This window comes from Podarcis filfolensis, assembly GCF_964270895.1.
Source record: "Podarcis filfolensis genome assembly, chromosome: 15".
In the NCBI taxonomy this organism is placed as follows: Eukaryota; Metazoa; Chordata; class Lepidosauria; order Squamata; family Lacertidae; genus Podarcis; species Podarcis filfolensis.
Window position 1 is genome coordinate 14,364,443 of NC_139618.1, and position 14,712 is coordinate 14,379,154.

Here is a 14,712-nt window from a genome sequence, read left to right on the forward strand (position 1 = left end):
ACTGGGAAACACTGGCCTGCGAGCACTCCAATTGGAGAACAGCCTTTACCAAAGATGTCATGGGCTCTGAAGACGCTCGAACTCAGGATGAAAGAGAAAAACGTGCTAAGAGGAAGGCATGCTTAGCAAACCATCACTGTGATCAACTCTTGTCTAGAAACCTATGTCCCCACTGTGGAAGGACATGTGGATCCAGAATTAGCCTCCACAGTCACTTATAGACTCACTGTTAAAACTGTGTTCATGGAAGACCATCTTCCTCGGCTATGAGGGATCGCCGAAGAAGAAGAAGAAGATGTTGATGATGTACAACATCAGCAAAAGATGGAGGGGCTCGCAACATCAGCACCCCAACAGATCTTGCTATTCCATTAGTCACAGTTTTAGATCCAGCACAGAGCAAGCAGGTCTCTGTCTCTTGAGCTTCCAGATTGTTTCTAACTCAGTTCACACACCCCACGCCAACACTTGGTCTCCTACCTAGCAGTTAGGTGAGGAGGGTGAAAGGAAATGGCCTCCTTAGCCTGAGGGGCACCACCACTTAGGTGCAACTCTTGCAGATGAGCTCATTCTTTTGTGATGCTGAAGAGGACACTGAAGTGGCCAGCCGCCATCTTACAAAGAAACTTGCCTGAACATTTCAGCAACAGAATCCTCTGTCACAGTCTAACCCTCACCAGGTACAGGGCCCCAAGGACAGGAGGGGGCTCAGGGCACCATCCAGACTGACCCTCCCCAAAAACCCAGAATAATATCCTCTGCGGATGACCATTAGTGACAACATAGGAAGAGGCGTGGGGGGGGGGAGAGAGAATATGCAGAGACCATCATCTGGCCACCAAATTTAATACACACCCCCATCTACTGGCCTTCTCAAACAGATGCTGGTTTTCTCTGAGGCTGAAATCAGGCCCAGTTCCCAGCATGCATACGGCCTGCGGTGGTGGTGGGGGTGGTGGAAACTAGCAAAAGGCAGCGGGCTGGGGAGGGGGGGTGGGAAACAACACAATTTTTCCTGACCGATTGCTCCAACAAATAACATCCCTGCAATTACCTCTCCCCATGTTCTATATCTGTGCCTCTTCCTCGCCTCTCCTCCCTCCTTCTCAGCCCCCCAGGTGCAGAAAGAGCTGCAGGGCTGACAGGAAATAAAAGTGGGCATCTGGAATATTTTAGCATCATGCTCTCTCGGAGGGGGAGGGGGAGGTGATATATGGCCCTGGCGATCTCATCAGAGGAGAGCGGGAGCTGGCAAGGCGCCTGTGCTTTATGATGCTCCCGCTTGATAAAGATGGCAGGTCAGTCCATTTCCCCAGCAGCCAGCGAGTGCCATATTCTCACCTACGCAGTAGGGAGGGAGGGAGGGAGGGATGGAGAGAGGAGGAGAAGGAAGAGAAGGGAGGGCTGTTGTTCTTACCAACCACTACAAGGCTAGATTTACCCACCATTTTGGCCTCCAGCAATGCCCAGCCCGTGTCTCTATAGAGATGCAGCGGCAAATCGAGGCACGAAGGTGTCCTCGTTTTGCCTTCTTGTCCGCTCCTCGCGGCTATACACTCCTTGACTGTGGAGGCTCCACCAGGCAGAGCGCAGCTCCGCGAAAGGAACTGTGTTTTGGTTTTTGAGCTCCCTTTGTTTTTCATGTGGCTCTTATCCGAAGGGCTATTCTGCAGCATATGTGCAACAGCAGGCTTGCTCCCGGTCAGAGCAGAGGGAACAGAAGCAAATATGGGCAGAGCGTTGGGAGAAATGTCCTAACAGCAAACACTGTTTGACCGTGACACGGGATGCCCTGAGAGGCTGCAGGGTTTCCTCCGCAGGAGCAAGGACTTGATGGCCGTTTGCTGGAGCTGCATCTTGCATTGACTAGGAGGGCTGCATTAGATGACCTGCAGTGTGTCTTCAAACTACAAGGCCTCTACGTTTCAGATGTTTGTGCAATATAAATGCACCCAAATCCCTGCGATCTGAAACAGTACATTCCAGGATCCCACCACTCCATTCGAAACCGTGTGCAGAAGGACACAAACTTAACTAGTGTCCACCACCACGTCTTGTGGCAGTGAGTTCCATAAGTTTGCCTTTGTATGGTATGAGGGAGTACCCAGTACTCCCTCCCTTTCTGTGAGTTCTGAACATAAGGCCCACATTTCATCAGCTTCCCCTCAAGCTTTAGTATTATGAGGAACGGGCGGGGGGAGGGAGTCCCACTTTCCATATGATTCATAAGAACTTAAGAGCCGCTGGGTCAGGCCAATGGCCCATCTAGTCCAGCACCCTGCTCTGACAGAGACCAATCAGATGCCCCCCTGGGGAGCCCAGCAGCAGGATCGGGGCCCAAGAGTGCTCTCTCCTCCTGCGGCTTCCAGCAACCAGCATTCAGAGGCATCACTGCAGCCGACTGCGGAAGCAAGAGCAAAGCCGTTCAGAATTTTATGACCAGCTATCATGTCCTTCCTTGGGCCCAAGACACATGTATATTTTAATACGCTTTAATGAGCATTCAGGAGCCTTCACCCATTCAGTTAACGTCCATTGTCACTGTTTATAGGTTTTGATTTTGCTTCGTTAAAGATCACCAAGCTCCCTCTCCAGGTGGCACAAAATGGGATATTTCCTCACCTGCCCAGATACCAGCCAGCACAGCTAAATTCAGATACAACTCCCCCCCCCCCCAATGACACAGCTGGCAATACTATGGCGGTGTGAAAACTCCTTCCGGCACCCCCTCAACTCTCTGCATTATCTTTTTTTTTATTAGTTTTCCATACATTTATACCACATTAACAATTTGCATTAAACTTTTCGGTTTTTTGACTTCCTTCGGCTTCTCTGCCAATCATTCAAATTCTAATTTTTTTAAATACACATTTCCAAATTTTAGTATTGCCTTTATACCTACCCCCCTCTTATATTTTGCTTTTTTACAATATTTCTTATTCTGTTACAGAGCTTCTTTAAATGCCACTAACGTTATTCCGTTATCACTTATACATTCCCAGTATTCTGCTAATTTTCTCCAGTCCTCGATGAATTTTTGATCTCGTTGATATCTAATCTTCCCAGTCAGTTTATCAAGTTCTGCATAGTCCATCAGCTTCGTTCTCCATTCCTCCAACGTTGGTATTTGTTCTTGTTTCCATTTCTGGGCCAGTAGTATTCTTGCCGCTGTCACTGCATATTGGAAAATTTTGTGGTCCTTTCTATTTATTTCATTACCAACAATTCCTAAGAGAAAAGCCTCTGGTTTCTTAACAAATGTATATTTCAACATTTTTTTCAGCTCATTATATATCAACTCCCATAAGCTTTTCACTTTCTTGCATTCCCACCACATATGAAAAAATGTACCATCTTTTTCTTTACATTTCCAACACTTCTTACATGTTTTGTACATTTTTGCAAGTTTTACTGGTGTAATATACCATCTATATATCATTTTCATAACATTTTCCTTTAATGCAGTACATGCAGTAAATTTAATACTTTCATTCCATAGTTTTATCCAATCGTTAAATTGTATATTATGTCCAATATCTCTGGCCCATTTTATCATAACTGATTTAACTTCTTCATCCTTTGTATGCCATTCCAACAATATCTTATACATTTTGGATAGGATTTTATATTCATTATTTATTATTTCTATTTGAAATTTAGAATCCTTCTCTGCATATCCATATTCTTTAAGATCTTTCTTAAACATTTCATTTATTTGGAGATAATGTAGCCAATCATACACAAACTCTTTCACTTCTTCATAGGGTTTCATTTTCCATTTCCCCCCTTCTTTAGTAATCAAATTTCCATATGTAATCCAATTCTTTCTCATATTAATTTTTTTAACAGTCATAACCTCTAACGGAGACAACCAGTGTGGAATTTTTGCTTCCAGTAGGTTTTTATACCTCTCCCATATTTCTATTAATGGTCCTCGGAAAATGTGGTTTCCAAAACCTCTATGGATTTTCTTCTTTCCAGCCCATAAATACGCGTGCCATCCAAATCTATTATCAAATCCTTCCAAATCCAGCAACTCTGTATTTTCTAATTTTATCCATTCCTTTAACCAACAGAGACATGAGGCTTCATAATACAATTTCAAGTCTGGCAAGGCGAAGCCTCCTCTTTCTTTTGCATCAGTTAATAACTTAAATTGAATTCTTGGCTTCTTTCCCTGCATTATTTCTCTGCATTATCTTCCTCCTCCTGCTCCCCTCAAACACACACACCCCACACCATAATTTCCATCCCCTTCCCCCATCTCTGCGCTCCGGTGAAACTGAAAGAGATCAACATGCCAGTGTTCTTAACCAGGTAAGCAGAAGAGCTTATTTATTGCATCTATATTCCACTTTTTTCTCCAAGGAGTACGTACATGGTTCACCCCCCTCCTCAGTTAATCCCAGCAACGACCCTGTGAGGGAGGTTCAGAGGCTGTGAGTGACTCCAAGGTCACCCAGTGAGCTTCATGGCTGAGTGGGGATTTGAACCCTGATCTCCCAGGTCTTAGTCTGATACTCTAACCACCACACCACACTGGCCTCCTAGAGTACCTCTGCTACGTGGCAGCTCTATAAATTAAGTAGGTAAATAAATATGGGGGGAGCCAAATGTCCCTTAGAGAAGGATCTGACATATTTTCCTTGAAACTTAAATTCCTTTTATTCTGGATGGCTTGGATGTTTCAATGTGTCGTCAACCACTTTGTGATTTTTTCCTTTAAAATATAAAGCAATATAGAAATGAAAATGATAATCATCTTGATAAATGGCACCTAGACAGTCTGTGGCGATGACCATAACGGAGGTTTAAGGCAGCATTTGGAAATTAGCTTATTCTGTATATCTGAGTTTCTAACTCTGGCTAGCAGCCATCAACAACCCTCTCCTCCCTGAATGCAAGAACATTTTAAACTAGTTTGTGTTTCTATTACTTGCCATTTCATAATGCTGCAAGCCACCTTGAATCTCAAGTTGGGACAATGGCAGGATATACTGTATTTTTCGCTCTATAAGACGCACCAGACCACAAGACACACCTAGTTATTGGAGGAGGAAAACAAGAAAAAAAATATTCTGAATCTCAGAAGCCAGAACACCAAGAGGGATTGCTGCGCAGTGAAAGCAGCAATCCCTCTTGCTGTTCTGGCTTCTGGGATAGCTGCGCAGCCTGCATTCGCTCCATAAGACGCACACACATTTCCCCTTACTTTTTAGGAGGGAAAAAGTGAGTCTTATAGAGCAAAAAATACGGTAAATACATATAATGATAACAACCTTTATCAGCTTCACCATAGATGGGAGGGGAGACAGTGAACTCAGATGGGAATCATAGACTTGTAGAGTCAGAAGGGACCACGAGGCTCATCTAGCTTCAACCCCTTGCAATGCAGGAATCTTTTGCCCAAGGCGGGGCTCGAACCCAGGACTCTGAGATTAAGAGTCTCATGCTCTACTCAACGACAACTAAGGCAGGGAGGGAGGAGTCCGTGGCCTTCCTCCAGACGCTGCTGCAGGACTCAAACTCGCAGCCCTACAACACCCAAAGGGTGCCAAGTTAGGGGAGTGAAAGAAAGCCATTTCCAAATGAGGACGACTCTTTGGAAGATGAGGAACAGACTTCAGATCAAGCGCATCTGATCGCTTATGACACGCAACACGAGGAAGCTGGCGGGGGTTGCACTTACAACTCTATTTTTCCTGGAGGGCCATCAATTGATTTTAAGAACCTGCTACAAATGCATTTGAAGACCTGAGCCTTCGCCTTTCGCAAAGGTGCACCGCTAACAGGATGGAGCCCAAAAAAGCTCTCTGAGGCAAATTTCACACAGGCCATCAAGCTGTCAGTCAGAAACCCAAAATATCTCAGAAGCAGACTGCTGGGAACCACAGGAGGAGCAAGAGCTCCTGTGTTCAAATCCTGCTCGGAGGTTTCCCACTGTGAGAATGGGGTGCTGGACTAGATGGGCCATTGGCCTGATCCAGCAGGACCCTTCTTAAGTTCTGAGGTTCTTAAGAGTGAAGGACAATGTCAACAGGGAATCTGCTAGCTCACTTTGGAAGCAACTTCACTCTAGCACTTGTATGGGAAAGATCTGTGCGCTTCCGAATATTGTGGGACTCCAACTCCCATCAGTCCCCAGCCGACATACCCAATGGTCCAGGGATGATGGGATTTGGATGCCAAAAACATCTGGAGGTCTGCGGGTGTTTCCCCATCCCTGCTGTAGGGACCAAAACCTTCCCCAAACCCTCTTAGAGGTTTGTTTGCTTATTTCTGTACCCTTGCAGCCACTGCAGCAGTGGTGAGTTCTATAAAACAGAGTGCGTCAGTTGAAATTTTAATGGCTAGGGAAGTCAGCATAGAGGTAAAGGGTAGAGTCTGGGCATCTGGAGGTCAATTGCTTTATCTGTTTAAACCTCATGGAAACCCATTTCTGCACCTAAACAGCAACCAATATCACATTACGTTCCCTCTTAGACCCGCAGTATGCCCATTTCCATGGATGACTTCATCTTTATCATTCATGCCATAGGTTGACACAAACCTATCCATTCTTAAGGAAATCAGCCCTGAGTGCTCACTGGAAGGACAGATCGTGAAGCTGAGACTCCAATACTTTGGCCACCTCATGAGAAGAGAAGACTCCCTGGAAAAGACCCTGATGTTGGGAAAGATGGAGGGCACAAGGAGAAGGGGACGACAGAGGATGAGATGGCTGGACAGTGTTCTCAAAGCTACCAGCATGAGTTTAACCAAACTGCGGGAGGCAGTGGAAGACAGGAGGGCCTGGCGTGCTCTGGTCCAGGGGGCCACGAAGCGTCGGACACAACTAAACAACTAAACAACAAGTCATGATGGCTTGGCTGGGCTTCCACAGTGGGAGGCAGCAACGCTTCTGAATACTAGTTGCTGGAAACCACAGGAGGGGAGAATGCTCTTGTGTTGGGGTCCTGCTTGGGGGGGGGGGGTTAGAAAGAGGCCCCGGTGAGAACAGGATGCTGGACAGTATGGGCCACTGGCCTGATCCAGCAGGCTCTTCTTATGTTCTTCTGCACTTAAACCAGCTTCACATTTTATTTTTGCCTTGAGGGAAGGCCACATCTGCAAGAGTTTGGACTGGGGGGGGCAGGATTATAGCTTCATTTTATCTGACTTCACCCCTGCTCCCTACCAGCCCCTTTCTGAATCCTGACAAATGGGAGCAGGTTCACAGGTTGTCAACCCAGCCTAAAGGAATGTGTAAACAGGATGTTGCAGTGATTCAGCTTAAGCCCCAAGGCAAATTCTTTGGAGATGCATAAGAGAGGAGAAAATTGTTTCCAGGAATCTGAGGCAAGTCTCCTCTCTCTCTCTTTCCCTCTCCTTCAAGCCCCCACCCCGCCAGCCCCCCCCCCATACCCCATGGGAAAAGAAAGCCCTCCAGCAATAAAGAGGGTGGGGAGTACAGACTCCCCCCCATGAAAGTTGCCCCAACACAGCTTGAACTTATGCCTCTTGCCACTAAATTCTAGGTCCTTCGTTCACAGATATAGAATCACAGAATCGTTAAGTTGGAAGGGGGCACAAGGGTCATCTAGCCCAACCCCGCTGCCGCCACCATGCAGGAATCACAGCTAAGGAATCCCTGGCAGGTGGTCCATCCAACCTCTGTTGAAAAACCTCCAGTAAAGGAGAGTCCATCTTCCCAGGTAATCTGTGCCACTGTCAAACAGCTCTTACTGCCAGAAAGCACCTTCTAATGCTTAGTCAGAATCTCCTTTCTTGTCATTTGGAACAGCAGAAAACAAGCTTGCTCCATCTTCCACGGGACAGCCCTTCAGGTCGTTGGCTACCACGTCACCTCTCTGTCTTCTCTTATCTGGGCTAAACACAGCCAACTCCATCAATCATTCCTCATAAGGCTTGGTTCTCAAGCCCTTTCATCATCTTGCTCGCCCTCCTCTGCACACCATCCAGCTTGTCAACATCCTTCTTAATTTGAGGTGCCCAGAACTGGACACAGCACTCCAGGCAGGAGAACAGAGTGGTGCTGTACTCTATATATATCCCGTTCCCTGTCATTTACAAGATGGTTGCCATGCCACGAGCCACAAATTTGTACTGGATATTAATATAATACTCGAAATTGCTATTTTGGTCCCAAAACTGAGGCCTCCCATCAAGGGACTAGAGAGAGAGAGAGAATATTTGTGCTTCACTAAAGCTAATATAATTGCTAATGTGGACGACCATCTGCATCAATAGACACAAGATGCTGGTCCTTTCATCTGATGAAGTGGACGAGAGTCTGCAAAATCTGATGCCGTAATTAAAGGGTCAACGTTCAAGGCTCTACAGCAGGGCTGGGGATCTTCTGTGGGTCCAAGAAGGGCTACATCCCCTTCTGGGAAGGCCAAATGCCAGCGGTGAGCATGGCCGGGGAAGGGAAAGGGGAGCAGCAACAAATCCAGATGTTACCCAAGCGAGTTTCTACACACCGCTCTTGATCCTCCAGCCAGACAAGTGAGAGGCGTTGTCAAGAGTTCGAGGACACAGTCCAGCCAAGCAAAAACACTGGGGCCAGTGAGAGGCGTGGCTGGGAAGAGGGTGTGCGGCTGGGGTGCATTTGGCCCCTTGGCTCCAGGTTCCCCACCTGGGTCTTAGGATTCTGCTGCTGATTCTTCTGCAACACATAGCCACTGAAAGTCTGGAACAGGAAGCAAACGAGGAGGGTGCAGCTGCAGAGGCAGATTTAGAGGAGTGCAACCAGTTCCCTGGGCACCAAGCCGAGAGGGCATCGCAGGAGGTACCACGACAACGCTGAACTATGGAAGGCAGAAGGCGGTGGGGTGCTGAATTTTGGCAGTACACAGGGCGCCGCTGAAACTTTAAAGCCCAAAGTCCGCCACTGGCAGCTGGTTCACAGGGGGCCCGGAACACATCTGCAAGTTCCCTACCCTTATATAGCTACTCCAGTGGACCAAACTGAAACCCTCTTTGGCATTCCAGCAGGTTTCATGCCAAAGGACTCTTCTTGGCAGCCTTGTTTGTCCCCACAAATATCTGGTATACTGCATCTGGACAGGGGGGTTCCATTGAGCCTCCACGGTCGCTGGATAAGGAGTCACATTCTGGCCAATTGCTGTGGCTGGGTTGGTCCTCCACGAATTTGTCAAACTCATCTTTTTCAAAGCTGTCTGTTCTTTCGGCCACCCTCACATTCTTGGGCTGGCAGATTCCACCCGTCAGTTAACCATTTTTTCATGCAGCACATGGCTAAACTATGGAACTCACTCCCACAGGAGGCAGTGACAGCCACCAACTTGGATGGCTTTAAAAGAGGATCGGAAACCACAGTAGGCAAGAGGGCTCTTGTGCTTGAATCCTGCTTGCTGGTTTCACAGAAGAGGCATGTGGTTCACTGCTGCCAGAACTGCTGTCCCTTGGCCTGATCCAGCACACTCTTCCGTTTTTATCAGTGGCCACCACCAAGGACCAGTTGCAGCTCAGAAAACAGCCTTCCTTTTCAGCGCTCTCAATTTTCAAGGGCTGAGATTCGGAGTGGGGGGTGGGGGGAAGATATGGATGATTCATATGAAAGCATACAAGGCGAGAGAAGACGAGCGGGAGCATTTATTTGTGGGGTGGGTCCCCAAGCACACATACACACCGATTTCGACCTCAAGCAATCACAGCTCGAAAACATTAAATATAGCAACCCTCTCCAATGAACACACATCACCGCGGCCAAGAAGGAGAGTCCGCTGCAATTTGCAGCCAGCTCCTGTCCCCACCATCATCCCCAGACTCATCTGCCATCTGCTCGCCGAGGGAGGGGGGAAGGAGGCCCCCACCAATGAGCTCCCAGCCTACTTGTAAACTTAAGCGCGTAGAAAGCGACGCAGGCAGTAAAGCCCCGCGCTCCGACCCAGAGCTTTTGAACGCTGCGCCGTGATATATTATTAATCGTTTTTATAATGCGATGCCATAGATTGCTGTCGCTCGGGGCTCCGTTCCCATTCCTGGGGTTTGGCTGGGTGGGGGGGGGAGAGGGAGGAAAGGGGGGCAGCAAGCTGATTCCCCCCCCCCACTCACACACACAAACACACACCCTTCCACAGTGCAAGGAGAAGAGGCAGCTGCTGGAATAGCTAACTGTACGTACATAGCAGACACACTACAGGGCTTGCACAGGAGGGGTGATGCGGGAGCAGCAGGAAAACTGGAAGGCAGCAGAGCAAAAAGGGGAAAGTTGCCACCCCCACCAAGACTGGGGCGCAGGTTCGGTTCGGGTCTGCAGGGACAAAACACCGGGTCCTCTCCAACGTTAGAGAAATGGGCAGACGAGAGACCAAATCAGTTCCCTCATTCCTCTGGCTGGATGTAACCCATCGCCAGCCTCTTCTGGCAAAGCGATGTGTTTGACTGATGAGCAGTTTCCCCCCAGACCTGTGATAAATCCAGATTCCCTTGAAATGCACAGGTCGGGGAGGAGGGGGGGATAGAAGCTCAGCCCCACTGACAACTTCACCAGCACGTGTCCCCCCCCCCACAAGTAAAGCCCTCTCCCCACCTCAGATCTCTCCCCTTCCCTCCTGCAAAAAGGATGAGTAAAAAAGAAGGCAGGCAGTCTCGTCTTTCTCGATTGCTGTGTACAAGACCAGACTTTCCCAACGGAGAGGTGCAAAGATTTGTATAGGGAGCCACTGTTACGCGACAGGAAATGTCTTCATGTGTTTGTGTTGGGGGGGGATCATTGCTTCCAAGAAGTCCCACACGCACCACCCGCCACGAACACCACCACCCCGACGTGCCTTCCGGAGAGCCCTTTGCACACACACAAAAACCAATTGGGGGGGAGGAAATGGGGTGCCATGCACCTGCCCCAGATCTGCCAGAAACACACAGCAATATTAAACACACAGCGATATTTCTGTTTTCCTTTGCTCCATACATAGGTCCTGAATTGCACCCAGTATTATAAGCACCACAGAGAAAGAAGTGTTTCTCATGCAATCCAACCTGCCTCTGACTGACACACACACACCTAGCACAGCGAACCCCAAAAAGCCAGTTTGCAAAGAGGAAAAGTGAGGGGGGGGTGCTGAATACATAGCATTGTCCGTGGTCCACTGCAGACAGATCAGGGAATCCACTCCCTGGGCAGAATGATGGTGCCAAAATCCCTAGCGGCTACTAGCCGTTTTGCAGTTCTAGAGGGAAGGGGTGATTCAGGTGCAAGGTTGCAAGAGACACCCACAAACTCTCTATGGTCATTGTCGTCCCCCCACACAAAAAAAAAAACCCACACACAAATGAAGCTGGGGTCTCAGTGTAAACGCATTCAAGCCCAGGGTGGAGTAGTGCTTAAGAGTGTCAGAGAAGGCCTGGGCAGATCCTGGTTGAAATCCCTCCCAGGAGCGCACGGTTGCTGTCCTCAGCCTACCTCACAGGGTTGGCGTGAGGGTAGGGGCAGCTTGAGCACTTTAGGGGTGGAAAGAGGGGAAACACAAAGGAAGTGGGTAAGAGAAGGTGCCAGTCTAAGCAGCCAGATGCAAGTGTACACTCCGAATGACACACCGCCATGTACCGATTCCTTCCCCTGAAAGGGCTTAAAACCCCACAACACAACCTCTAGGCATGTGCAGAGTGCCTTGTCCTCAGCAATGCACCTCCACACACAAACATCCTGGGCAGGGATTCCAGACAGCTGAACCCCTGGACCTATCTGCTTGGAACTTCTCTGCCCATGAACCATGTTGAGGACCCTGCCACACCATGAAGGGGCTGTTTAAATGGGATGGGGGGTCCTTTTTGGTACCACAGGAAGTCAGGAGGAGGTTCAGAACTACTCTAGCAATTATCACAGAGAAGCCAGGAGAGGAAGCTTGTTTCACAGCCATTAATCTTTGAGCGGGAGGGTGTGATCTCAGATTCAACCATGTCTACATGGTCTCTCCCCCCCCCCCCGCCCCACGCCCAGCACTGACATTCTTCCCTTCCCTCTTCCAATCAGAGGGACAAATAACCTGCCATTATATTAAGCTTTTTTATTATTATTTTAAAAATGCACATATTCACAAACCTCTTCCATTGAGACAGGACGTGATAGCAAAAGTTATGTCAGCGAAGACTAAGAGGCAAGCCCCTATTTCTCCTAATGATCAGGGAGAATCCCACTCCCAAGAATGAAATAGCCCCTGCTGCAAAGAAGGGAGGGAAGTGGGGGGGTTGATAAAGAAGGTATGTAGAACCTTCAGGTCCACAAGTAGTCTACCTGTAAAGATAAGCTGCTCCAGGGACCAGCAGCAAGGGGAGAGCTGTGTTGCTTTTTGTACCCCCCCCCATGGGTGAAGTGCTTCAAAAGGGGCATCTGCTGGGCACAAAAACCTTTGGGGGGTTTTCACACCTGCTAAGAAGCCAGCCAGTCAAGAGTTAATTTCGACAGCAGGATGGTTGGAGTGAGGGAAAGCCCTCTGCTTACGCTCAGAGGCTCCGCTTCATGGGACGAGGCTGAGACCCAACATTAAAATCAAGGGGTTGATATAGGCCTCGGCTTGCTCTCAACCTTGATGCGAGGAGAGGAAGGCACTCTGTACATGCTCCGTGCTCCTTTCCTTGTTAGCCTCAAACCACTCCACGTTTTCAGAGCCGCCTTTTTGAAGTTGTGTCGCTGCGTCCCAGATCTGAGCCCCACTCCTTCAGAACAAGTCTGGAGTTCCAGCTTCAATGAAAGGGAGGGAGGAGAGAGGGAGACAAATGCCTGAATTAGGGGTTCATGGATGCCACCCCACTCCTCTCAGAGAGACTCACCTCAAGTCCAGCAGTTACACCAACTGACCCAAGAAGTCCATTCATCAGCTTCACATTTCTGCACGCAGCAGTAATCGAAAAGCACTCTGCAAATGCTCAGATGCCCAGGGGAAATCGAAATACTTCTCTGGTTCCCCAGACAACATCCAACACGACACTTGGTCTGCTCAAGGGGGGGGGGGTCCACGGATGCTTGTTGGGCTGGCTCCAAAACGCACTCTGCACATACCCCGAGGTATAAACACCCCGGACCACGAAAGAACAGATCGCTTGTCTGCTAACGCCTAGCCCCCCAAAAAAGCAATCCAAGTTGGGCCGGGGTGCTCTCTGCACAGGCCCAGAGACACTCTCGTCTTTCCAAATTGTTTCTGGTTTCCAAAGCATGCTCCGGAGCCAAGGGACGAAACCCGCCCCGTCCTCCCTCCGCATCCGGCATAGGGGGGAAACTCACCATGGCTGATCAGAGCCCCGATGCAGCAGAAAAGGGCGGCGGGTCCGGAGCGAGCCCTCCCCGCCGAGGCGGCCATGGCGGAATCCGGGTCGAGGCGTGGAGCGGGCAGAAGCGAAATCCAAGCACGTGCGAACGGAAAGACGAGCCCAAGCCGAGACGTGGGAACGGGGGGGCGAGGTAAGGGGCGGGGCCACCCCGGAGACAAAGGTGGGGGGTCCAGAGGGAGATGGGCCAAGGAGGGGGGGTCCCACCTGCTCCTTCCTCGAGCCACCCCAGATTTCCACCCAAGGGGGGAGGGTCCCCCCTTTTTGTCTACCCCCACCAAAAAAATAATAATCAAGAAGCTTGGGGCGAGAGGGAAGGGGAGCGAATCCCACGTGCAAACCCGGGCGAAACTGGTTCGAAAGAATCAGGGGGGAGGCGATTGGGGGGGTGTTAGGCAGTAATAATGGCAGGAGGGGAATCTGGGCGGGGGGAGATACAAACGGATGGATAGGGGGAGAGAACAGGGCAGCCGGCGAAGTCTTGATGCAAAGCCCCTTTTTAAAAAAAATCTCAGAGCCCCCCCCAAATAAAAATGGCAAAGCCCCCAATAGAAAAAAATCAAATCCCCCTCAATTAAAAATGGGGGGAGCAGAGAAAAAAGTAGATAGAGAGGATAGAAAACAAGAGAGCCCCACCACACCAAAAAGTGTTGGGGGCGATTTGGGGGGTGGCGCTGCTATAATCCAAAGCGCTCCTGCTTCTCCGCCGGGGCGTCCGAGGAGGCGATCCGAAGGCCCGGCCTGCGAAGGGGCGTCCGAGGCAGGAGCCGGCCCGGGCGAGCGCCGAGCCGAGCCCGGGGAGAAGCGCCGCTCCGGCTGGCTCCTGCCTCGCCTCCCGGGTCCTCCTCCGCGGCGAGGCTGCGCCGATCTGAGCTCTCTGCCGGGAACGGCGAGCGCCGGAGAAACTCCCTCCGCCCCCCGCCAGCCGCCCACCCCCTCCTCCTCCTCCTCCTCCGGGCCCCCGCTTTTCCTCCCATCACGTGTTTTCCCCAGAGTTTCTGCCGCCGTGTGCACGCCCCCCCCCATTCCAGGGTCAGGATGCGTTTGCACACTCGCGTACACATTTCGGAGCGGGGGGGGGGTGAGGTATAAGGCTGTGTATACGGTCTCCGGGGGAGGGTTTGCGCTCGGTGGCAGAGCGCGCGTGCTTTGAATGCAGAAGGACCCGCTTGCAATCCCCGCCGTCTCCAGGCAGGGATCCAGAAAACACCCCTGCCTCGGAAAGCCTGGGGAGCAGCTGCCGGCCCGTGTTCGGGGCTGGAGGCGATAATGCTCTGGGTCTTAATGGGAAAGGGCGGTAACTCAGAGGTAAGGAACACCTGCTTGGCACGCAGAAAGCCCCTGGCAGCATCTCTGGGTAGGGTGCCCTGTCCGAAACCCTGGCAAGCCTCTGCCAGTCAGAGTAGACCGCGCCAGCAT

The 14,712-nt window shown here is 50.1% G+C and overlaps 1 protein-coding gene across 1 annotated transcript in view; it reads right to left on the reverse strand.

Annotated features, from left to right (window-relative positions):
- The window catches only part of TMEM132E (transmembrane protein 132E), a 119,383-nt gene extending 105,235 nt beyond the window's left edge, over positions 1-14,148 (reverse strand). Inside the window, exon 1 of the mRNA XM_083588098.1 lies at positions 13,250-14,148. Within this exon, the coding sequence (XP_083444224.1) occupies positions 13,250-13,325 (76 nt within the window). The 5' untranslated portion in view covers positions 13,326-14,148. The remainder of the gene's footprint in view (positions 1-13,249) is intronic.
- Between the last annotated feature and the right edge of the window lie 564 nt (positions 14,149-14,712).